Below are 26007 nucleotides of genomic sequence, written 5' to 3' on the forward strand. Positions count from 1 at the left end.
ACGTGGAGCCACATACCCAGCTAGATTGCATGAATGCTCCCAGAGCCATTCATGAGTCACACTGAAAAAGGCACCAGCCAAATCCCCCCAGCTACCACCTTTGTACCTCAGGAATATACAATCTTGCACTGCTCAAGACAAGCAATGCAAGTTTATTAATTGGTTCCCCACTTCATCAGTGGAAAATGGATCTATACCAGCCTTTGCAAACCTGAGCAGGTTTACCAAACACTTCAGGCAACCTAACTGGTAAAGATAAACAGTAAAAACAAGTTTATTGACTACAAAAGATAAATTTTAAGTGACAGGCAAAACATCAGAGTTAGTAAAATAAATAAAAAATAAATAAAATAAAATGTAAGCACGCATCTTAAATTCTCAACCCTATTAGCCTGGGCAACATCTAGATTAGCAGTTTCTCACCCCACTGGATATTGCAGTTCATAATACACAGATTTCACCCTTGAAACCTGGGCCAGTCTCCTCTGTTGGAGTCTTCAGTCTTCTGAGAGAGTCCTTGTTGCTTGCAGCATAGGTGTGGGGAGGAGAAAAGGCCAAGCATGGGGCCACTGTGTTCTGTTTTATACCCTTAGTCCCATGTGCTTGGAGAACATAAGTCCAGGCATGGCTGGTGGGCAATTCCCCTCATGTGACCTTGTACAGAGTCATTGCATTGTAGCTCCCTTGCTGGACAACGGCTGATTAGGTCTATTCAGCAACCACTTGGGCATTGGTTACCTCCCTTGTCATGGTCTCTGGAGAGCTAGTATCTGGGCACTTCCCAAACCCACAGCATATTTTAGTGACAATCATACAACTATTCTCAAAACTTCCATTTAAATACATACATCATTAATGCATATGAACAGTGGATTTCAGCAGATCATAACCTTTCCTATGATACCTTACATGGAATGCTTTATATGCAAGATCACAATTATATGTAAATAAGGAATATGGGGGCTACAGTACAATACCCCAATACAATACCCCAAGGTATTGAATGTCACACCCACAATATCTTTAACAATTTCATCCAGCAGTTAAGTCACCAGCAGTTCTTTCCAGAAAAGCAATGAGCAGCACCCCAGAATTCCAAGCCAGCAATCCTTCCAAAAATCTAGATTATTCCATCAGACCTGGTGGCTGTACAACCTATCATAGCTAACTTCCCATTCAGCTCTTCTAATCTGGCATACACCAGTAGGGAACACGGGAGCTGCCCAGACTCTGGGCACAGAGCTCGCCGACGGGAGTATGGGGGGGACAGATGGGCTCCCAGTGGCAAGGAGTGGGGAGCCAAGAATGTGTGCGTGTGGGGGGGGGCAGGCAGCAAGCTGGACTCCTGGTGGTGGGGAACAGAGAGCCGGGGGGGGGGGGGGCAGGGGGCAGTGCCGCTTAAATTGGTGGAAGTGCTCCCACATGAGGATGTGCACCTCTTACAAAAGGAAAACAGTGTGTACATGAACCACCACAATAATTACTGTTGCGGCTGTAAGTCAATTTAACATAGGTCGACTTAAGTTTCTAGTGTAAACATGCCTTGAGAAGAAACTTTTTGCCACCAAGTTGGCTCCCTGAGGTATAATGTGCTAGGTAGTCCCCTTTAGCTAGTCATAAACCATGTGCCCTTTTATAGGGTAAACTCCATGAAGGACTCAAATCCCCAGATTACACGCTGGTATCTAGCCCTCCAGCTTCTGGGTGCAGTACCAAGCAGAGAAAGAGCATACAATGTGGATTTTTTTCTTCCCCAGGGACATGCTCAAGCAAGAAATCCTTCTGATTTTGGAAGGGAAGTATGTGATTGAACACACCTCGATCCCACTGGTGGCAAGGCTAAGAAATATTTTTGCACTCAGGTAGTGCCAATCAGGCACACCTGCAGAATATGCACCACCGGGAGAATTGGAGTGTAAAAAAGCCTGCCCACAGAAAAACAAAATTCTCCCAGAAGCAGGGAGGTTGTCAGGGACAGCTAGTGAGCTCTGGTAGCAAGGACAGCTCAGCTTGGGGCAGTTTCTAACTGTGACATTGTCTAATTAAAATATAACCATGCAAATCATTATGGCTACCACTGTTCAATAAATGCAACGGATCTTATACAAAATGTATCATATGGCCAGAAAGGGTTAAGCATCCTGCAGGCTAATTGACCCAGATTCAACCTGTAAAGACTTGTTAGAAATGGTGGCACCTTAGAAACTAACAAATTTATTTGAGTATAAGCTTTCATGAGCTACAGCTCACTTCAGAAGTGAGCTGTAGCTCACGAAAGCTTATGCTCAAATAAATTTGTTAGTCGCTAAGGTGCCACAAGTACTCCTTTTCTTTTTGTGAATACAGACTAACAGCTGCTACTTTGAAACTTGTTAGAAATGGTAATTAGGGCCATTCCCTGGTAAATAGACTAGAACTTTGAAATGCAAAACTATATTGTTAGAAGTGATACTAATTGCATGTGTGTACTCACAAATGTTAACCATGTAAACAGACAGTTCTTGTCTGTCACTATAGCTGTTGATTCAGAGATCAAAAGTGAATATTAACATTTAGATGAATTTTGAGTACAATAATGTTATTGTCTGTGTGTCTCTTTAAAGTTTGTGATAAACTGCTTAATGGATAAATTATCTTATATTAATCCATATAGTTAATGACCAGTGAGATTTAGGAAACAGAAGGTTCCATCAAAAGCCTATTGTTCACCCAGGACTGTATGTGCAAGTGGCTGCTATAAGAGACCCTTGGGTCCTGATCCTGTCATCTTAGATCTGCTTGAGGGGAAGCCTAAGCCATAAGGACTGAGATCCCAGTTCTGACTGGACCACCCTGAATATAAACATTCGACTATAACCTATGAACTATTTCTGAAAGAACTCTTTGCAACTACAAAGCTCAGCATCTCTGCTATGAATCTGAAACTCAAGAATTGAACTCATGTCTGTATGTAAACTGATCTTTTAACCAAGTCTCTTGCTTTTCTTTTTTAATAAATTTTAGTTTAGTTAATAAGAATTGGCTGTAAGCGTGTATTTGGGTAAGATCTGGAATATTCATTAACCTGGGAGGTAATGTGTGATCCTTTAGGATTGGCAGAACTTTTTTATATGATGAAGATTTTCAGTAATCCTCATCATATTTGACTTGGGTGTCTAGGTGGAGGCCTGAGGCTGGGTTACTTTAAGGGAACTGGGTTGTTGGTTTCAGTGAGATATTATAGAAGCTGTTTTGTGCTGGCTTTGTAAATCTAAGTACAGTAACTCCTCACTTAATTGCATCCCAGTTAACGTTGTTTTGTTGCTGATCTATTAGAGCACACGCGCATTTAAAAATGCGCAATGCTCCCTTAGTCGTTTGGCAGCCGCCTGCTTTGTCCACTGCTTGCAGAAAGAGAAGCACATTGGAGCAAGCTGGGCGGGGGGGGGGGGGGGGGGCCTTGGAACCAGGGTAGGCCAGCAGCCCCCCAGCAGGTTATTAATTGCCGGGCAGCTCAGGTGACCTTCCTCCCACTGTTGTGTGCTGCTCCTGCTCTCTGACTTGGAGCTGCTCCTGGGAGCCTCCTGCTTGCTGTGCAGGGGGAGGAGAAGAAGAGGGGTGCTGATGTCAGGGTGTTCCCCACTCCCTGCTCCTGTACCCCATCTCCACAGAGCAGGGAGGAACATGACAGGAGACAGGGCTCAGAATGGAGGAAGCTTGCTGGCAGCAGCTGCTGTCTCAACTTACTGATCTGCTTAAGAAGGCGGTGTACTTAGAGTGGGATCAGCGTAGTTAAGGGGGCAAGGCGCATGGCGCTCTCTCTCTCCCATTCACACTTTGGAAAGTGGAGGGAGTGGTGCGTTCTAGTGGGATAGCGTGGGTTCATCAACACATTCAGTTTCTGCAGGGAATGTTTGCAGCCACTGCCATGCGTCTATTTTGTCTCCTCCCTCCACTCCTGCCGCCTTGTAGAGTGGAGGCTACATGAACAACATGGTGTAGAGAGTTGTCGCTTTGGATGGGCTCTTACCAGCAGGAGAGTGAGTGTGTGTGTGTGGGGGGGGGGGGGTGAGAAAACCTGGATTTGTGCTGGAAATGGCCCACCTTGATTATCATGCACATTGTAGGGAGAGTGGTCACTTTGGATAAGCTATTACCAGCAGGAGAGTGAGTTGGGGGGGGGGGGGGCACGGAGGGTGAGAAAACCTGGATTTGTGCTGGAAATGGCCCAACCTGATGATCACTTTAGATAAGCTATTACCAGCAGGACAGTGGGATGGGAGGAGGTATTGTTTCATGGTCTCTGTGAGTATATAATGTCTTCTGCAGTTTCCACGGTATGCATCCGATGAAGTGAGCTGTAGCTCACGAAAGCTCATGCTCAAATAAATTGGTTAGTCTCTAAGGTGCCACAAGTACTCCTTTTCTTTTTGCGAAGACAGACTAACACAGCTGTTACTCTGAAACATGAACATCCTGTTAACCCTTGAGGGCTCAGCTGAATGCTAGATCATCATTCAGCAGCAAAAAAGCATTCCCTGAAAAATATCCCACCCTCCGATTCCAAGACCTCAATCAAGCTTCACAATCATCATTGCTGTGTACAGCAGTAAATTGTTTGTTTAAAACCTATACTGTGTATATATGTATAATGTCTTTTGTCTGGCGAAAAAAATTTCCCTGGAGCCTAACCCCCCCACTATTTACATTCATTCTTATGGGGAAACTGGATTAGCTTAACATGGTTTCGCTTAAAGTAGCATTTTTCAGGAACATAACTACAACGTTAAGCGAGGAGTTACTGTATCAGAATATCCATCAGCTTTGGGAAGTGTCTGCCCTATTCTTTGCAGTTCACCCTAATTGAGTAACCTCAATTGCCTCCCCTGGGACTCCAGTCACTAACCGTTTCCTTCAATCTCCCCTGTTTGGGGGAGATTGACACCACAAGCTCAGTATGAGCAAAGGCTCTGGAGGGCTGCTTCCAGATAGAGACCTGCAGTCGGTCCTGGGAGGCGCTGCCAGAAGCTAGGAGGCAAGGGGACTGTACACTGGACTCTGAAAAGACCCTGGGAGTGAGCTGAACTCCTGCCAGGAACAGTAAGATTGCCCAAACTGAAGGTCAGCCAACTACTGGTCCCATCTAGTTCATGCCCAGAATTGGGGCAGGATTATTCCCTACAGGACTTCTTCTCTTTATCCAGTCTAGTTTTAAATGTCACATGCAACAAGGCTACCAGTTCTAACTGTCAGACAATAGTTTCCTGATATTTAGCCAAAGTTTTTTATATATATATATATATATATATTAAAAATCAAATAAATAATCACAGCTGGAAAGGACCAGTGGGATTTCTAGAAAACTCAGTGCAGTAGCAGATGCAGCAACAGCTACTTAATAAGCTAATAAATATTGTTCATGATCCTCCTTTAGTCTTATTATGACATCTGCTTGCAACATAGCCAACCAAATGGAATAGAGAACTCCTGCAGAAATGTGACTTGATCAAAGTTTACAAGTACCTACAAAGGTAACAAAAATTTGATAATGGGATCTTAAATATAGAAGACAAAGTTATAACAAGATCCAATGCCTGGAAATTAAAGCAAGACAAATTCAGGCTGGAAATCCAGCACAAGTTTTTAATTGTGAGGACAACAAACCACTGACCAGTTTACCAAGGATTGTGGTGGATTCTCCATCACTGGAAATTTTTAAGTAAAAATTGGATACATTTTCTAAGAGATCTGCTTCAGTTCAAATGAATTCATTAAGGGAAGTTCTGTGACCTGTGTTATACAAGTCATCAGTAGTCCCTCTGGCCTTAAAATTATGTGGTATTTTCATAGACTGTAAGAAAAGTCTGACTCCTTCTTGGAGATTACCTTTTTTAAAAAAAATACATATATTTAAGTGCTGCAAGTGTGAAAAGTACTATAATAATCTTAAATCTGAGAATCTCAAAATACCAGCCCTTACCTATCCTCAGCAACATTTGCATAGTTAAGGGAACAGTGCTCTCTTTTCTGCAGCTGTTCTGGCTGCAACATAACTGGCAGGAGCGAAAACCTGATTTACAAGAAAAGCCATATATGCAGTAAGGACATCCAGAATTACCTTTTCACCAAAGGTACCCACAATAGCTTTGAAGCCATGCAACACTTTTTAATTATTCCCTTAAAAGGACAGAGTTCTTTGGGATAATGAATTGTAGGCCTAGACCTTCACAGTTCTTTACCGTTTAACTTTACCATTTTTACCTCATCTCTCGTCAAGTGTGATTAGGAAGTCTAGTATTAATTTATTATTATTGCTAAGCATTTCTGAATAGCTCCTAATGTTCAAGGAACCGTACAACATATAGTGCCAGACGCCCCCCTCAAGAGCTTCCAATCCAGCAGAAAGAAAACATACCAAAACAAGTAGGGCTGTCGATTAATCGCAGTTAACTGACGCAATCAACTGTGATTTAAAAAATTAATCGTGATTAAACACACTGTTAAATAGAATACCAACTGAAATTTATTAAATATTTTGGATGTTTTTCTACATTTTCAAAGATATTGATTTATATTACAACACAGAATGTAAAGTGTACAGTACTCACTTTATATTAGTTTTTATTACAAATATTTGCACTGTAAAATTGATAAACAAAATAGTATTTTTCAATTCACTCATCCAAGTACTGTAGTGCAATCTCTATTGTGAAAGCGTAACTTACAAATGTAGATTTTATTTGTTACATAACTGCACTCAAAAAACAAAACAATGTAAAACTTTAGAGCTGAAAGTCCACTCAGTCCTACTTCTTGTTCAGCCAATTGTTAAGAAAACAAGTTTGTTTACATTTATAGGAGATACTGCTGCCTGCTTCTTATTTACAATGTCACCTGAAAGTGAGAACAGGCATTTGTATGGCACTTTTGTAGCCGGCATTGCAAGGTATTTACGTGCCAGATATGCTAAACATTCGTATGCCCCTTCATGCTTTAGCCACCATTCTGGAGGACATACTTCCATGCGGATGATTTTAGTCAAAAAAATAGGGCGTTAATTAAATTTGTGACTGAACTCTTTGGGGAGAATTGTATGTGTCCTGTTCTGTTTTACCCGCATTCTGCCATATATTTAATGTTAGAGCAGTCTCAGACGATGACTCAGGACATGTTTGATTTACAAACACTGGCACTGAAAATTTGACAAAACGCAAAGAAGGTACCAATGTGAGATTTCAAAAAAATAGCTACAGCACTCAACCCAAGGTTTAAGAATCTGAAGTGCCTTCCAAAAATCTGAGAGGGACAAGTTGTGGAGCATGCTTTCAGAAGTCTTAAAAAAGCAACACTCCAATGTGGAAACTACAGAACCCGAACCACCAAAAAAGACAATCAACCTTCTGCTGGTGGCATCTGACTCAGATGATGAAAATGAACATGCATCGGTCCGCTCTGCTTTGAATCGTTATCGAGCAGAACCCATCATCAGCATGGACACACATCCTCTGGAATGGTGGCTGAAGCATGAAGGGACATATGAATCTTTAGTGCATCTGGCACGTAACTATCTTGCGACGCCAGTGACAACAGTGCCATGTGAACGTCTCTTCTCACTTTCAGGTGATGTGGTAAACAAAAAGCGGGCAGCATTATCTCCTGCAAATGTAATCAAACTGGTCTGTCTGAGCAATTGGCTAAAGTAGGACCGAGTGGACTTGTAGGCTCTAAAGTTATACATTGTTTTATTTTTTAATGCAGTTTTTTTTTTTGTACATAATTCTACATTTTTAAGTTCAACTTTCACAATAAAGAGACTGCACTACAGTACTTGTATTAGGTGAATCGAAATAGTATATTTCTTTTGTTTTTTTACAGTGCAAATATTTGTAATCAAAAATAAATATAAAGTGAGCACTGTACACTTTGTATTCTGTGTTGTAACTGAAATCAATATATATGAAAACATCCAGAAATATTTAAATAAATGGTATTCTATTATTTTTTAATCACTTGCGATTAATGGCTTGCAATTAATCACAATTTTTTTTAAATCACCTGACAGTCCTAAAAACAGGTCATGGAATCAGAAGTCAGGGTCAGGTGGGCATGCAGGGATTACCTATCAGTGTGGGACTAGGAGGAAATAATAGCAGAGATACAGACAGAGGTAAAGGGAATAAGAAGGAGCTTGATTGGGGTAAGATGAAGCCAGTGATCTGTCTAGAATAGCAGCAGAACAGGACTTCAGTTTATCCAAAACACCACCACTAGAGGGGGAAAATGGGCAGCAGGGAGCTGAGGTCAGAGGGAAGAGTGCAGCAATCAGGAAGAAACAACCAAGGCATTGACAATAGTTTATCAATGGGGGGAGGGGAGAATTTGGGAGACTGTACACCAATGGTAACAGAAAAAAGAAGAGAAGGATTGAGAGGTAGAGAAGGAAGATGAACAGTTCTACCTCTGGAGGTAATGAGTTTGAGAGGGTGGAGATTTCATCTGCCTCTCACCTGATGTGAGGCAGGACATTTGGGAACCAGCTACATAGAGGAAGAAGAAAAGGTCACTAGAGAGCACTCAGGGACAGGAGGGGACCCAGAAGCAGATGGATAACGAGCAGGCATCTGGTGCTTACAATTTTCATTCTTTATTATTTAACAGAGTTAAGGAAATGGGCTAATGGTGAAATAAGTTACTTAAAATAAACACAGTTTTAAATACCAAGCCGTTAATGTAGCACACTGGGTTCACTGCACCAAAACTGTGTAAAATAGCAGTTCCTTCTTCACTTACTTGTTGGGACCTGTTTTCAGGCCTTTGGGGTTACTTTAGAGCCAATGGCATTGCTACAACACAGCTACACAACATAAAGAATACACTGTGCAGATTAGCATAGCACAGGAAGTTCAGAATATAAAGCCTGAACCCAGGTCCGGCAGGGAAAAAACATTCCAGTTAACATTACATAAAACATGAGAAAGGTTATTCCTCAGATGGATTTTTAAACAAGTTTATTTAAGAGACTTCCAGGTCCATTTGAATTATGGCAATTTGGAACCTGGATATCGAGGGTTCATTCTATTTATTACTTTCTGAAATAGCAAAAATGCAAACGAAGACATAAAATAAAGTGTCCTTATGAATGGAGAGGGTAATAGCAATGGCAAGTATAGGTCAGATTTGGAGCACATCCCTTTAAGCGCTCACTAACCTCAGTGCATGAAGAGAAAGCTCAGAACAGAACACAAAACCGTACCAGGCAGAGAAAATTACAGGATTTTTGTTAATCTTGAAACAAAAAAAAGCCACGGTAAATTACATAGCATTAAATGAAACTTACATCTTCGTCCAGGTTCGTTTGCTCCAAGTCAACCATTTTGAACTGGACCCTTTTGAAAATCTCTTCCAGTGCCTCACAGGCCTTATAGTCAAGTTTTTCTCCTGGGGGAAAAGAACAGAGTGAACTCAGAAGACCCAGTGTTAAGTGTTTTGTTTGTACATAAATATGCACAGTATTAAGAGAAATACATTTCTGTGAGTTCTAGAACCCTAGGCATTGGGACAGAAAACAAGGCAATGCAAGGAGAGATGGATCTTGTTTTTCCTTCAGTTGGGGTAAGCTACTTCCTGCTCTTGCAGACAACATTTATTATTTGCAAAGTTAAACATTTAAATCCCCCCACACAAAAAAAATTATCTTGGACTGGTTTCCAAGCAGATGGACTAGATAACCCATTAGGATTTTTTCCACTGCTAATCTTTATAATACTATGAATTCAGAATCAGCATCATCTTCCACAAGCTCCAGACCTAACCCAGCAGGGCGTGTAAAACTAAGACTGCCCAAGAAGCTAGGGGACTCAACCTAGCCCTCCAATGCCCTGGACTTTAATAAATATTTTCCACGTTTGAATTCCTCACCTGAACAGATATGCGGAGATAAATTGAAACAGACAATGAACCAGCCCCTAAAATACATACATGATTAACTTGTCTCCAGTCTTGGCATTTTCATTTCACTATTTTGTAATCATATTGTCCAAATGTTCCTTACACATTTTCTACTTTCAGAGGTTTCACTCGTAGTATTCAGAATTATTTAGAAATATTTGTACCAAGCATTAGAGATTCCTGCAACAATCGGAATGGCTGAAAGCCAACGAGCAGCTTAGGTCATCTCAAATGTCTTCAGTTAGTTTAAACAAATGTTATTAAAGCAGGAATAATTTTCTGATGCAAGAGCTTGATTTTTAACTCTAATACTGACTGATAAGAGGAAGTGGCAGCAAAGAAGGCCGTGTATGCTAGACAGGTCAACTGGCAATTTCGAGCTCCAAACTGTATAAATATTGGGAAAGTGTAAACAGCAAGAAAGGGCAGTGCTTCTGGAGGCCTATCACTGTAATCTAATAAAATTAAGAATGGAAAATGTAGATTGTATATTAGTAAGGCTACAATTATGTCACGGAGATCACTGAAGTCATAGAATCCATGACTTCCAGAGAGACTCCGTGACACTGGGGGGGGGGCTCTCTGTAGCTGACCATCCTCCGTGGGCAGCGAGGGGACCCTCCCACAGCTGCCCAGCCACAGCCGGGGAACCCTCTCTCCCCTCCGCCCCCGCAGCTGACCAGCCAGTGGGCAACAGGGTCCCCACAGCTCCCAACCACTGCAGGCAGGGGGCAGGATGCTGGACCCTCCTCCCTCCCCATTTTGTCAGGGATGTTTTTTAGTGAAAGTCAGGGACAGGTCATGGGCTTTGAATTTTTGTTTATTACCCGTGATTGTCCCTGACTTTTACTAAAAATATCCCTAACAAAATCATAGCCTTATATATTAATGACACCCACGGAGATATATTCAGAGAGCCCTGCACAGATACAAAATGTGTATCTGTTTCCGATCTGCAAACATGGTCTGTGATATAAAGTAGATATCAGCAGATTTGCATGGCCCCATGTATTCAGCTAAAGCATAGTAGATCAAGTGACAGAAGCCACATTAGGATGCTCTAAAAAGATTGATTCAACATTAGAAAATAATCTCACAGAGCAAGTCTTTCACTGACAGAGATGGAATCAAAAATGGAAAGATGGCATCTTTGCCACCTCTAACGTCTATAATTCTTTAGATTCACAGGTAATTTTAATCAGTAGGTAGGGAACTAGAGCTTGACATTTTATTTCATTTTGCTTTTTAACTGAATCAACTACACAAATGCAACATGCAGTACCTCTCAGTTGTATGCAACCTTCTTCTAGTCATATTTTTAATTTTGTATCTAATAACTCCAGCACACAGTTCTGAAAAACTGTTAATATTGTAATTCACGTAATCTGAATAAGCATAAAAGGTATCAGAAAATCCATTACATTTAAAAAATATGGCCAAGATTTTCAAAACTAGGAGCCTGAAGCCAGGCTCCAAAATCCATATTTAAGCTCAGCAATAAATGGCCTGATTTTCTAAATTGCTGAGCACCCAGCTTTCTGCTCTAATTAATTTTAGGTTGTAGTGTTTCTAGTGGGCTCTCACGGGGGTCTTGGCTCTATGATATTTAATATTTTTATCAATGACCTGGAAAAAAAAATAATTCTGAAAGTTTGCAGATGATACAAAGACTGATGGAGTGGTAAATAATGAAGAGGGCTGGTCACCTAAGTTCCCTCTAAGGCAGGGGTGTGCAAACTTTTTGCCCGAGGGCCACATCGGGTTGCAAAACTGTATGGAGGGCTGGGTAGGGAAGGCTGTGCCTCCCCAAACAGCCTGGCCCCCGCCCCCTATCCAACCCCTCCCACTTCCTGCCCCTTGACTGCCCCCCCCCAGAACCCCTGACCCATCCAACGCCCCCAGTCCTTGTCCCGACCGCCCCCTCCCGAGACCCCCCCAATCCTGACCCTACCCCCATCCAACCCCCCTGCTCCCTGTCCCCGGACTACCCCGACCCCCATCACCGCCATGCCAACAGGCCCCCCGGGACTCCCATGCTTAACCAACACCCTCCCCCCCAAAACCTCCACTCCCTGTCCCCTAACTGCCCCCCGGGATACCCTGCCCCTTATCCAACCTCTCTGGCCCCAGTGTAGCGGCACAAACAGCAACCCTCCACTCCGGCCCCTTACCATGCCACTTAGAGCAGCATGTCTGGCAGCCGCGCCACTCGGCCGGAGCCAGACACGCTGCCGCACTGCCCTGCAGGAGCGCGCAGCTCCACCGCCCAGAGCACTGCCCACGCGGCCATATAGCTGCAGGGGAGGGGGGACAGCAGGGGAGGGGCTGGGGACTAGCCTCCCCAGCTGGGAGCTCAACGGCCGGGCAGGATGTTCCCGCAGGCCGTAGTTTGCCCAGCACTGCTGTAAGGTGTGCACCTGCGTAGCCTTGCAGGAAGCTGCCAAGGGCCATGCACTTAATTAGCACAGCTGCACTGGCATGCACACTGCACTCAGGGGCGTGGCCACAGGTGGGCCTGGAAGATGGCCATATGGTAAGGTGGGGAATAGAGTTAGGTCAGGGCAGTGAGGTGAGGGATGATGATGGGGGAGCCTGGGGTGTGCAGGGTGAGAAGCCTCTCCCCTGTGGCCCAGCTGTTGCTGCAGATAGAGAGGGCTTGGCGGGGGGGGGGGGGGTCAGACTCCACTGAGTCTGCCCTACAGCCCCAGGGCAGACTTAGCCCCAAACCCTTCATCCTGGGCCCCATCCCAGAGCCTGCACCCCCAGCCAGAGCCCTCACCCCTAGCCCCCTCCCACACTCTGAACCCTGTCGTCCCATCCCAGCCACACATCTCCATATTGGTGCACATTAAATTAATTCCGCACATGGATAGGAAAAATTAGAGGGAACATTCCAGGTCACCGATACAGAGCAATCTTTAATCGCTTAGTAAAATGAGCACAAACACACAAACATACATTTTAATACGGCCAAAAGTAAAGCTATATATGCAGGAACAAAGAATGCAGCCCATTCTTACAAGAGGGGGGACTCTATCCACCACAACTCCCTAAACTTTTTCAGGGTCACTGCTTCCCCAGATAGTCAGCTCCAAGTGCGATGCTGTGGCCAAAAAGGCTAATGGGATCCTGGGATAGGAGAATATCGAGTAGGGGTTGAGACGTAATAGAATGTCTTGATTTGGCACAAGTGTGATCACTGCTGGAATACAGTGTCCACAATTCCAGTAAAATGTTGATAAATTGGAGAGGGTTCAGAGAATAGACATGAGAATGATTAAAGGATTGGACAACCTGCCTTACAGTGATAAACTAAATAGATTCAGCTCCTTGAGTCTAACAAAGAAAAGGCTAGGGCAACAAAAATGATTAGGGGTCTGGAACACATGAGTTATGAGGAGAGGCTGAGGGAGCTGGGATTGTTTAGCCTGCAGAAGAGAAGAATGAGGGGGGATTTGATAGCTGCTTTCAACTACCTGAAAGGGGGTTCCAAAGAGGATGGCTCTAGACTGTTCTCAATGGTAGCAGATGACAGAACGAGGAGTAATGGTCTCAAGCTGCAGTGGGGGAGGTTTAGATTAGATATTAGGAAAAACTTTTTCACTAAGAGGGTGGTGAAACACTGGAATGCGTTACCTAGGGAGGTGGTAGAATCTCCTTCCTTAGAGGTTTTTAAGGTCAGGCTTGACAAAGCCCTGGCTGGGATGATTTAACTGGGAATTGGTCCTGCTTCGAGCAGGGGGTTGGACTAGATGACCTTCTGGGGTCCCTTCCAACCCTTATATTCTATGATTCTATGATTTGATCACAACCTGTAAGTACCTGAAAGGGGAAAAATATTTGATAATGGACTCTTCAATCTAGTAGACAAAGGTAAAATAAGATGCAATGGCTGGAAGTTAAAGCTAGACAAATTCAGACTAGAGATAAGACATAAGTTTTTTGTTTTGTTTAACAGTGAAAGTAATTAAACCACTAAAACTATTTACTAAGCATTGTGATGGATTCTCCATTACTGGCAATTTTCAAAACAAGATTGGATTTTTTCTAAAAGACACACTAGGAATTATTTTGGGGAAATTCTATGGCCTGTGTCACAGGAGGCCAGACTTCCAGGTCATTAATAAAAATAACGAGTAGTCCAGTGGCACCTTAAAGACTAACAGATTTATTTAGGCATAAGTTTTTGTGGGTCAAAAACCCACTACTTCAGATGCTTGGAGTGAAAATTACAGATGCAGGCATAAATATACTAATACATGAAGAGAAGGGAGTTATCTTACAAGTGGAGAACCAATGCTGACAGGGCCAATTCAACCAGGGTGGATGTGGTCCACTCCCAATAACTGATGAGGTGTCAATACCAAGAGAGGAAAAATTGCTTTTGTAGAGAGCGAGCCACTCCCAGTCTCTATTCAAGCCCAAATTAGTGGTGTTAAATTTGCAAATGAATTGTAGCTCTGCAGTTTCTTTTTGAAGTCTGTTTCTGAAGTTCTTTTTTGTTGAAGGATGGCTACTTTTAAATGTGTTATTGAATATCCAGGGAGATTGAAGTGTTCTCCTTCTGGCTTTTGTATATTACCATTTCTGATGTCTGATTTGTGTCCATTTATTCTTTTACGTAGAGACTGTCCGGTTTGGCCAACGTACGTGGCAGAGGGGCACTGCTAGCACATATCACATTAGCAAATGTGTAAGTGAATGAGTCCCTGATGGTGTGGCTCATGTGGTTGGGCCCTCTGATGGTGTCACTAGAGTAGATATGGGGACAGAGTAGGCAACGGGGTTTGTGTTTATGTGACTAGAACTTATTTGCACTGTAGTGTCCAGGAAGTGGCTCTCTTATGTGGACTGGTCCCAGGCTGAGGTTGATGGTGGTGTGGAAATTGTTGAAATCCAGGTGGAATTCTTCAAGGGCCTCCTCCCGTGGGTCCATATGATAAGATGTCATCAATGTAGCGCAAGTAGAGGAGGGGCACTAGGGGACGACAGCTGAGGAAGTGTTGTTCTAAGTCAGCCAAAAAAAATGTTGGCATACTGTGGGGCCATACACCCTGACTGAACTGGCCCTGTCAGCATTGGTTCTCCACTTGTAAGGTAACTCCCTTCTCTTCATGTATCAGTATATTTATGCCTGCATCTGTAATTTTCACTCCATGCATCTGAAAAAGTGTTTTTTTTAACCACGAAAGCTTATGCCCAAATAAATCTGTTAGTCTTTAAGGTGCCACCAGACTCCTCGTTTTTGTGGATACAGACTAACACAGCTACCCCTCTGATACTTGACACCATTAATAAAAAGGTTAACTGGGGAAGGGGGTTGCAGGGAGTCCCTGAAATAGAGGGGGATGGGAAGGTGGAACATAGGGAACTTGTGAGGGGAATGAAGGAATGCAAGAAGCCCCCGGGGGGGGGGGGGGGATATTAGTTTGGTCTACAGAAGTGACAAAGAGTGCAACCGTTGAGTAATACTACACGTTCCAGAAAGCCCCTTAAGCAGGAGCCTAGGCTCATTCATACAACTGTCCTCGATGGAAGCTGTTAAACATGCTTATTTGGCCAGGTTTTTTCTTAAGTAATGCCTCAGCCTCCCCTATTTTTCATGTATCTCCCTCTTCTCCATAACTTTGGAGTCTTTGTATCAAGATCAGAGAACATTCCAAGGCTTGGTCTACACTTAAAAATTAGATCGAACTAGCTACTTCACTCATGGTTGTGAAAAGTATCGTGCCCCGAGTGCCATAATTAGTTCAGTGTAGATGCAGCAAGGTTGATGGAAGAATTCTTCTGTCGATCTAGCTACCACCTTTCAGACAGGTGGATTAATTACATCGATGGAAAACCTCCTTCCATCAGGGAAGGAGGCATCTACACTATGGCACTGCCTCACCGCAGCTATAATGCTGTAGCATAGACATGGCCTGAAAGATACGCTCTAGTTCAACCACAACATATTAACCTCAATAGAGGAATCAGTGGGAGAAGTGCCATGTCCTGCATTATGCAGGTGGTCAGATTATAGAATTGCAAGGGTTCCTACTGGCCATATGAGAAAACGTAATGAATCAGGCTTTCATAAGAGGGTGGTAAAGTCAACTAAGCCCTATCTATATCCATGGCCTGATAACTACCCCAGCAGCAATTTTTGCAGCATTGCTGGAACATGGGTACGTTTCTCACGCAGAATCCCCTACAAAATTAACTTTTCCTGTTTCCTCAGTATTAGCATTATTTGTACTGCATTAGCACAGCAAGTGCCCCATTCAGGATCAGGACACCACTGAGATAGGAGCTGTACAAACAGAGTACAACAGTTTCTGCTCGAAGAATTTCCTTTAAAAAGCTAAGTCATTAGGGTTATGAGAAAGAGGCTTACCTTTTAGATCCAAGCAATCTATCCTGGGAGATAGATCTTTAAATTCCTGTAAGAGAAATAGTAGCACGTTATTATACTCAGCAGAAGACAAATCCCTCCTCTAGGATAATACAGAAGTGGAAGGTATGGTAACACTCCCCCACAAATACGAGGGAAGGGCATTACTCCCAGCACCCTTCCGTGAGTTCACTAGAAACCTGTACATACCCACAGCATTTCTTAGGGCTTGTCTATATGAGGGGATTTCATCTGCAGCTTTTTTTCTGCGCGTCAGGTAATGCACATTATGCGAGCTGTAGTAATATCATGCACACAGGACAGTGTGCGCTCAGTCAAGGCACATCATGTGTACACACAGCAGCAGTTTGCTGCAAATTGAGGGCGTAGCATTCTCAAAGCAGATCTTATGCTCCTTTGCTTTGTTGCGGAGCGGTACGCATTCAGGGATTTTTCTTGCTGTGCATTGTGGGATACATAGCAAGATGGCTAGTTCAAGTTTTTTAAAAATCCCCTGATTCATCTGTATCCATCCCATACTTCCTTTATGGGCAAACTAATGCCATTTTCAAATTGCTGTAAGCCAGCATGGACCCAACGGCGCTCTGTATCACTACGCTGGCAACCTCAAATACGCAAAGGCTACTTGGACTGTATTTCAGCATTCGAAGCCAGATGAATTCGGCTTAGGACTTTGCTTGCTGCACCACCGAACGGATGACGTGGTGGCAGCAGCAGCTCCACCAGCAGGAGGATCTTCAGCAGCAGTGGAGCTGGGACATGGATGAGCGAGAAGAGGAAGTGATAGCAATTGATAGAGGACCAGTTCCTGGAGCTGCTGCTTTACAGTTTGCAGTGCTGCTTCTAGGTTCAGGAAACCAGCACAGATTCATGGGAAAGGACTGACCTGCAGACCTGGGATGACCAGCAGTGATGAGAGAATTCAGGATCGGGGGTGGAGGAGAACATTTTTGGAGATATGTGCTGAACTAGCCTTGGAGCTGCAGTGGCAGTGTACCAACATGTGGTGCCCCATACCTGTGGGCAAGCAGGCCACAACTGCCACCTGGAAGCTGGCCACCCCAGAAAGCCACTGGTCCATAGCCAACCAATTCAGAGCAGAGAGAATGACTGTAGGAGCCACTGTCATGCAGGTGTGCAGTGCCAGAGAGGTACTGTAATACCAAGTTATAAAGTTTGGTAATACTCAGGAAGTTATTGATGGTTTTGCACATATGGGATCTCCAAGCCATACTGGGGCCATTGATGGGACTCGTGCCTATTATTTCTGAAAGTAAAATTGCACTGTTCGTGAAATACTTCGGAAGTAAAACAAAAAAACATCCCAAAGATTATAGCTGCAAGTTGCATTTTGCACAGTATTAGTGAGAATTAGTGAGAAAGACTTAGAATCATAGAATATAAGGGTTGGAAGGGACCCCAGAAGGTCATCTAGTCCAACCCCCTGCTCGAAGCAGGACCAATTCCCAGTTAAATCATCCCAGCCAGGGCTTTGTCAAGCCTGACCTTAAAAACCTCTACCACCTCCCTAGGTAACGCATTCCAGTGTTTCACCACCCTCTTAGTGAAAAAGTTTTTCCTAATATCCAATCTAAACCTCCCCCACTGCAGCTTGAGACCATTACTCCTCGTTCTGTCATCTGATACCATTGAGAACAGTCTAGAGCCATCCTCTTTGGAACCCCCTTTCAGGTAGTTAAAAGCAGCTATCAAATCCCCCCTCATTCTTCTCTTCTGCAGGCTAAACAATCCCAGCTCCCTCAGCCTCTCCTCATAACTCATGTGTTCCAGACCCCTAATCATTTTTGTTGCCCTTCGCTGGACTCTCTCCAATTTATCCACATCCTTCTTGAAGTGTGGGGCCCAAAACTGGACACAGTACTCCAGATGAGGCCTCACCAATGTCGAATAGAGGGGAACGATCACGTCCCTCGATCTGCTCGCTATGCCCCTACTTATACATCCCAAAATGCCATTGGCCTTCTTGGCAACAAGGGCACACTGCTGACTCATATCCAGCTTCTCGTCCACTGTCACCCCTAGGTCCTTTTCTGCAGAACTGCTGCCTAGCCATTCGGTCCCTAGTCTGTAGCTGTGCATTGGGTTCTTCCGTCCTAAGTGCAGGACCCTGCACTTATCCTTATTGAACCTCATCAGATTTCTTTTGGCCCAATCCTCCAATTTGTCTAGGTCCTTCTGTATCCTATCCCTCCCCTCCAGCGTATCTACCACTCCTCCCAATTTAGTATCATCCGCAAATTTGCTGAGAGTGCAATCCACACCATCCTCCAGATCATTTATGAAGATATTGAACAAAACCGGCCCCAGGACCGACCCTTGGGGCACTCCATTTGATACCGGCTGCCAACTAGACATGGAGCCATTGATAACTACCCGTTGAACCCGACAATCTAGCCAGCTTTCTACCCACCTTGTAGTGCATAGGTGATAGGTGGAAGGCTGACGTGCAGAGACTGGCTCACTGGTTTGTGTAGTCACCTAGGCATTCAATACAGAATGCAAACAGCCGGGGCAACAGCATCCAGGATGCCTATCGTTCTTATTTGGAGTCTCAGGCCTGAAATTGCGCAGCTGTGAATCCTGCTATTAACTTATGCATGGACTGAGGCAGGGGAGAGATTTTTGTGCAGTTCAGTGTTGTTTATGGGCAGTTGAAGTGCAACAATGTGGCAATCCCTGTTGTACCTTGTGTCTTTGCCTACAAGCTTAAGAATTAATGCAAACAACTATTTGCTGTGTAAAATGAACTGTTGACTGCTTGTGAATGAAATTATATAGGTTTTCATTGAATAATCTATTATGTAACAGACAGAAATGAACCTTCAACTGAGACAAAAATTTTAAAAATGCTTTTAATTGTGAAACAAATTAACTAACTACGAAGAACTGTTTCATTAAACCAGCAGTGGAAACCAAAACAGTAAAGTACAACAGTTCAGCACAGGGCATAAAGCCAGGAGGCTAAAGTTACAGGCGAAGGTATGTCTTGGTTATGCTTCTTCTGGTTCATGGGATTTCTGGTGTGGAGTACCCAGGCTCAAAGTTACCAGGGGCAATAGAGGGCTCAAAAGAGCTGGAGTCTGGGAGGGGAATGACCTCTGGGTGCACTGTTGCAAGGGTACAGCCATGAGGAGGAGTTGTTCCCAGTAGCCTGTATTGTCCAAGGGCTGCAAAACATGGCTGGGTGCTAGTCTGTAGCACTGCCTTGCCTGGTGCCCCAACAGTAACATGTGCTGCAGCAGGGCATTTTGGCTTTGCATTATCCCCAGGAGTTGCCTCTGCATCTTCCTCCATATTATCTTTGGCCATGGCAAAGCTTTTCCTGGCAACTGCCTCGCTGTCCTTGGCCACTGCAGTGATCTCCCTGGACAGCTCCTTGTCATATTCCATTGGTCCTCAGTTTTCTTCATTTTTTGGGTAGTGGGAGGACTCTGTAGGATGTCCATGAATTTTTCATCACAAATTTTCTGTTTTCTCCCTCTCAGGTTTCCTCGCCATTCCGTTGCTGTTAAGGACCCTCTCCTTGAGGGTCTGGCCAGTACAGCTATGGAGGTATTAAAAAAATGATAAATGGTTATTCATATTCTAGAGAGGCTGTGGTGTTCTTAACATTCTTTCTTGGCTTTACCTCCTTTAGATTCTTTCCAGTATTGAGGAACCTTGGAGATGGTAAGTGGTGCGTGCTTTTGGACTTTTGTCCATGCACTATATGCTGTTGTGCCTCGGAGCATGGGGGTGATGGGAATTATGCAGTTCAGGCTGTGCCTTGGAGAGGTTTTACATGGTGTTTTACATGGAAGGTAACAGGGTGAATCTGGGGATGAGCTGAAGAGTAATATCCTTGAGGCTGTCCTGACTCTGGATCACGTGACAAGGAGCCAGGTGACTAGGAGGCAGAGAATGGCCTAATAAAAAAAGGCAAAGGGCAGAGCAGCAAGATATGCTGTGAAGTTATTCAACAAGATAGTCCCCCCAGTGTGTTACAGGAGTCATGAGCAATACTGGTGGGACTGGCCATGTAGCTATTCCTTCATCTAGGAGCAAAAGTGGAGCAATTTCTCAGCCTTGCTTTATCTCCCCTGCAGACATGTTAATAGTGCAAAGAAAAATAGGGTTCTGCAATGACTGCCTAAAACATTCACTGTTACCAGTCTGTCAGAATGGCCCTGTAAATGCATATTACAGGAAGCTGTCCTCTTTGTAGCCTTATGGGCATGCAATGTCCATGTCTATCTCCTGTACGGTGAGAACACTAACCAAACTTCCCTTCCTGTAACCACTGTCGCAATAAACTTCTGTATTTTGCACAAAAGAAAGAATGTTTTCCTTATTTGACTCTGGCATGGGAAGCCAAGGCCGCACAACGCTGCCAGCAAACTGTTTGGGTGACAGTGAATGAGGTTTGAGGGCGGGGGGTGGGGCGAAAGGCACATTCACCAGGCAGGATGCTAAGGAAGGGAAACATAAGTCAATAGGTACACAGGCATGTGCCTGCCATAGCACGGGCCTGAAAACAGTCGGTAACCAGGGCTTTAGCACATGACGGTGGCTGATAGCGACTATTCCAGCTGGGCAATTTTGGAAAAGTGTATGGGAGGAGCACAAAAGGACAGTGTGGGCCAATGGAGGGAGGGACGGACCTTGCACTTGGTCATGAGGCACTTGGAACAGAAGCTATTACTGCCATACAGCAGAATAGTAAATTAAAACTATTATTTAAGTTAATTTAAAAAAATGTTTTAAAAAACCTTGCATATGCGATGGTTCTATCCACAGGATCAGCCTCCTCAGCTGCTGCCTGGGAATCAGGGTTGGTTGCTTCAGGGCAGGAATCCAATTAGTCTTCTAAATGGCTGGCAGCAGGTACCTGAGTTCTGAACAGATGCTGGCTCTCTCAGATCTCTTCACTGGCCTCCTCTTGCTCATGCGCCGATGAGTCTTCCTGGTCATCCGGGGTGGGGAGGGTATGACCTGCAAGTTTCTCACATTGCCTGGATGAGGTAAGTGGTCATACAGTTATGCATGTCCAGCTCCTCAAAATGTTCTCTGCCACATTTCTTCCTGTTGTTCCTTATTTTAACATAGGTGCTCCTCAGCTGTTTGCGCTTTATCCAGTGTTGTCTGGCATTCTGGTCATAGCCCCTCGCCAGCACGTGCCTCGCAATGCCCACCAGCAGATCTTTTTCCAAGTGGCTGGCAACAAGAGCTACCTGCACCAAAGCTTCTCCCCAGATGGCACTGAGATCCAGTCTCAGCACGGAGACAAGGGCTGCTTGAGGCATGCTGCAGGGCTTCTGGAGTATTAAGCACACCTACCATGATAAACTGGAATCCAGGAGTGAACGAACAGCCACCTTATAAACGAGGAAGGGGACATCCAATCAACTTGATCCCAGGGCAGGAGAGGGGGCACAGGTAAACAGACAGGTCAACAGTCGACTACAAAGCAGCGTGGGACAGGCACCGAGAGACTGTGAAACCTGTTTGCAGTAGCACTGGGTGCACTCAAACAATAGATCAGACTAAGGCTTTGTCTATACTGGCAAATGAAAGACAAAACTTTTGTAATTCAGAGGTGGTGTTCACACACACACACACCCCCCAAAGATGAAAGTTTTGTCGATGACAAGCGCTGGTCCGAACAGCACTTTGTCAGCGGGAGAGCGCTCACCTACTGACAAACAGTGCCTCCACCGTGTGCTTTTTAGCAGCATGGCTGTACCGGCACAGCCGTGTCGCTAAAAGCTGCATAGTGCAGATGTAGCCTCACTCGCTTTGTGGCAAAGTTCATTTTGAAAGAGGACTCCAGAGTTTCCAACAAATGCGAAGTCAGTGAAAACCATCAGTTGTCATGTGCACACAAGCGTTTTCAAAGCAGATTAACGTAAGCTGGTAGAAATAAAGCTTAGGGGGTTTTCATGCAGGTCCCCACATCTCTATCCTCGAGTTCAGAGTGGGGAGGAAACCCTGACACCTTTCATCTGTTTTGAACATTTAGATTATAAAACAATACAGTTTCCCCAAGAACAGTTTATGTTTATAGTGCCTAGTACAATGGGGCTCCCTTCTCAGTTAATCCCTATGCACCACCATCATACAAATAAATTCACAGGCAGGCAAAATTGCTAGAGCTGTATGGAAAAAATGGTTACCTACCTGCAACTGTTGTTCTTTGAGATGCAATGCGGATGTGTATCCTAGGTGGGTGTGTGTCCCATGCACCAGAGCCGGAAAACTCTGCCTAACACTACCTGTAGTGGTGGCTCTCATGCCCTATGGCTGTAGGCTCTCTTGCCCCCAGACATACAAGGGCAGCGCTGCCCTGACCTGACCTTCAGTGTGAAGGAACTGAAGTGGGAGAAGTACACACTCTGATACAGAGGAGATGGAAGAAAGGTCATGGAATACATATCTGCATCACATCGCGAAGAATAGTTACAGGAAGGTAACAGTTTTTTCTTCTTTGAGTAGATGTAGCTTTATAGTCTGTGTAGGTGACCCACAAGTAGTCCCCGCACGAGGTTGGGCTTGGTGTCTATTTAAAGAAGAACTGCCTTCACAAAGTCTGCATCTGATCTGGATGCAGCTGTAATGGCATTGTGCATACTTCTCCAAACCACTGAGGACCAAGAGGCCGCCCTGCAAATGTCCAATATAGAATTGTTGTTGTTGTCACCTGAGCTTTTGTGGAATGAGCTCATAGCCCTTGAGTGGGCATAGCCTGGAGCTACTTCATATGCTGTAGTGAGTCTCCAGGTGGATAATCTCATGTATCTGAAGAGACCGCTTGACCCTTCATTTGGTCTGCATATGAAACAGAGACATGGCGAGGAATAGAAAAACGCTAGACATTGCCTGACATCCAAAGCATGAAGATGGTGCTCCTCTGGCATTAAATGTGGCTTAGGGAAGAACATCCTTAGATATACAAACTTGGTTCAAATGAAATTGAGAAATCACCTTTGGTGAAAAATTAGGGTGCAGTCACAAGGTCACTGTGTCTTTGGAAATTTGCATGTAAGGAGGCTCTACCACAGAGGTGGGCAAATTACGGCCCCTGGGCCACATCTGGTCCATGGGACCATCCTGCCCAGCCCTTGAGCTCCTCGCCACGGAGGCTAGCCCCTGGCCCCTCCCCTGCAGCCTTAGCTTGCCATGCAGGCAGCTCCGTCTGGACAGCAGGGTTGCGAGCTCCTGCTGCTCTGAGTGGCATGGTAAGGGGACAGCGGGGGGGAGAGGGGAGGAGGAGGAGGAAGAGTTGGATAAGGGGTAGGGGGTCCCAGGGGGCAGGGAACAGGGGGGTTTGGATAGGGCGTGGGAGTCCTGAGGGGCCTGTCAGTGGGCAGGGGTGTGGATAGGGGTCCGGGGCGGGGGTGGGAAGTGGGAGGGGGTGAATAAGGGGTGGGGGCCAGGCTGTTTGGGGGCATAGCCTTCCCTACCCTCCATACAGTTTTGCACCCCAGTGTGGCCCTTGAGCCAAAAAAAGTTTGCCCACCCCTGCTCTACCATCAAAGCCTTCAACTAACAAACTCTCCTTGCAGATGTTATCGCCACAAGAGGAAGTTGCCAGCGGCTCAAATGGAGGTACCAAAAGAACTGCTAAAACAGTATTAAGGTCCCACAAAGGAACTGGCTCTTTAACTAGTGGGTGGAGATTAGGGACTCCTTTCAAGCAGCACACTGCCATGGGTTTGAAGATACAGACTTATCATAAATAGGTGGACGAAATGCCAAAATTGCAACAAGGTGGACTCTCAGTGAACTAAGCGCAAGGCCAGATGACTGAAGGTGTAACAGTCAGTCCAAGAGGTCCTGGATACAAGCCTGCATTGGCTGAACTCCCCAGGCTAACGACGATAGACAAAGAGGATTCCACTTGGCCAGACAGACAACCCTGTTGGAGGGCTTCCTACTGTTAAGCAAGACCTGGTGGACTGCCTCCAAACACTGTGCCACCTCCTTCACATCTAACCATGCATGCAGCGTCCACACTGTGAGATGCAGGAGCTGAGTAAGGGATGCAAAACCTGATCATGATGCTGAGTCAGGAGAAGAGGGGGAAGGGATATGGGAGGCCAGATGATAATGTGAGGCAATCAGAGAACCAACATTTTCTTGGCCATACTGCAGCAATCAGAACGAGCCTGGCATGGTTCAATCTCAGCTTGAGAATGACCTGTGGGATGATCAGAAGTGGAGGAAAGGCATACAAGAACACCAGTTCCCAGCTCAAGTGCAAAGCAACAGTCCAGGAGCTCAGGACTGAGACCCCCATCAGCTTGCATTTCTTGTTTGTTCTCATGCCAAACAGATGAATTGTCAGAATGCCCCAGACTGAAAAGACAGATGGCAGGACATTGGGCTCCAGAGACCATTTGGGATTCTGAGAGAAGCTCCGGCTGAGGTAAGCTGTCTGGCGATTATGGATCTGAGAAAAGAGATTGGCCCTGAGGGCAATGTACTCCCTGATGCAAAACTAGCAGACTCTTGATGGCCTCCTGACAAAGCATGTTGGAGTGAGCTTCCCCCCTGCCTGTTCACATAATACATGGTGATGGTACTGTCGTGAGTATGAGAACCACTGAGCCCCAATGTGATCTTGGAAGGTCTGACAAACACTGCAGATGCCATGAAGCTCCAGACTACTGATATGTAGAAAAGCTTCCTGTTCCGACCACAGGCCTTGAACCTTCAGCGAATCCAGCACTCCCCAGTTTATTAAGGAGGCATCAGTGACAACTGTTCTGGCTGGTGGAGAGAGTGAAGAGAATGCCCTGGCACACATTGACCTGAACCATCCACTACCAAGATTGGTGGAGGAAGACAGACCAGTCTGCCCAAGGGATGACAGTGCTGACAACAGATCGACAACTTCAGTCACATTTGAAGAGGACTAAGGTGCAGCATGGCATATTGGACTACCTGTGGACACAAAGCCATAGCCAAGGCCTAGCAACCTCAGTCATACTCAGACTGCAGTTGAGGATTGGGACTGCATGTCCAGAGTAAGCGGCAAACTGCCTGGAATCATTTAGTCAGTAGAAATGCCCTTGAATTCACAGAGTCTATCACAGGGGTGGGCAAACTTTTTGGCCCAAGGGCCACACTGGGGTGCAAAACTGTACAGAGGGCCAGGTAGGGAAGGCTATGCCCCCCAAACAGCCTGGCCCCCATCCCCTATTCACCCCTTCCCACCCCCGACCACCCTCCTCAGAAGCCCTGACCCATCCAACAACCCCCCACTCCTCGTCTTCTGACTGCCCCCTCCCAGGACCCCCCACCCCAAACCACCACCACCCCAGGACCCCACCCCCTATCCAACTCCCCTGCTCCCTATCCCCTGACTGCCCCCCTGACCCCTATCCACACCCCTGCCCACTGACAGACCCCCCAGGACTCCCACGCCCTATCCAAACCCCCCTGTTCCCCATCCCGACTGCCCCATGGGACCCCCTACCCCTTATCCAACTCTTCCCCCGCCCCCTTACCATGCCACTCAGAACAGCAGGAGCTCGCAGCCCCGCTGCCTGGACAGAGCCAGCCACACTACCTGCGCAGCAAGCTAAGGCTGCAGGGGAGGGGCTACAGTGGGGAACAGGCTGGGGGCTAGCCTCCCCAGCCAGGAGCTCAAGCGCCAGGCAGGACAGTCCCACGGGCCGGATGTG

At 45.4% G+C, this 26007-nt stretch overlaps 1 protein-coding gene across 2 annotated transcripts in view; it reads right to left on the minus strand.

Moving 5' to 3' along the window:
- The window catches only part of PPP1R37 (protein phosphatase 1 regulatory subunit 37), a 174447-nt gene that overhangs the window by 89274 nt on the left and 59166 nt on the right, over positions 1-26007 (minus strand). For both annotated transcript variants that reach the window (XM_048834331.2, XM_048834330.2), the window contains exons 3-4: positions 16304-16349; positions 9317-9417 (exon numbers count right to left, since the gene is read on the minus strand). In XM_048834331.2, the coding sequence (XP_048690288.2) occupies positions 9317-9417; positions 16304-16349 (147 nt within the window). The remainder of the gene's footprint in view (positions 1-9316; positions 9418-16303; positions 16350-26007) is intronic.

This window comes from Caretta caretta, chromosome 23, assembly GCF_965140235.1.
Source record: "Caretta caretta isolate rCarCar2 chromosome 23, rCarCar1.hap1, whole genome shotgun sequence".
In the NCBI taxonomy this organism is placed as follows: Eukaryota; Metazoa; Chordata; order Testudines; family Cheloniidae; genus Caretta; species Caretta caretta.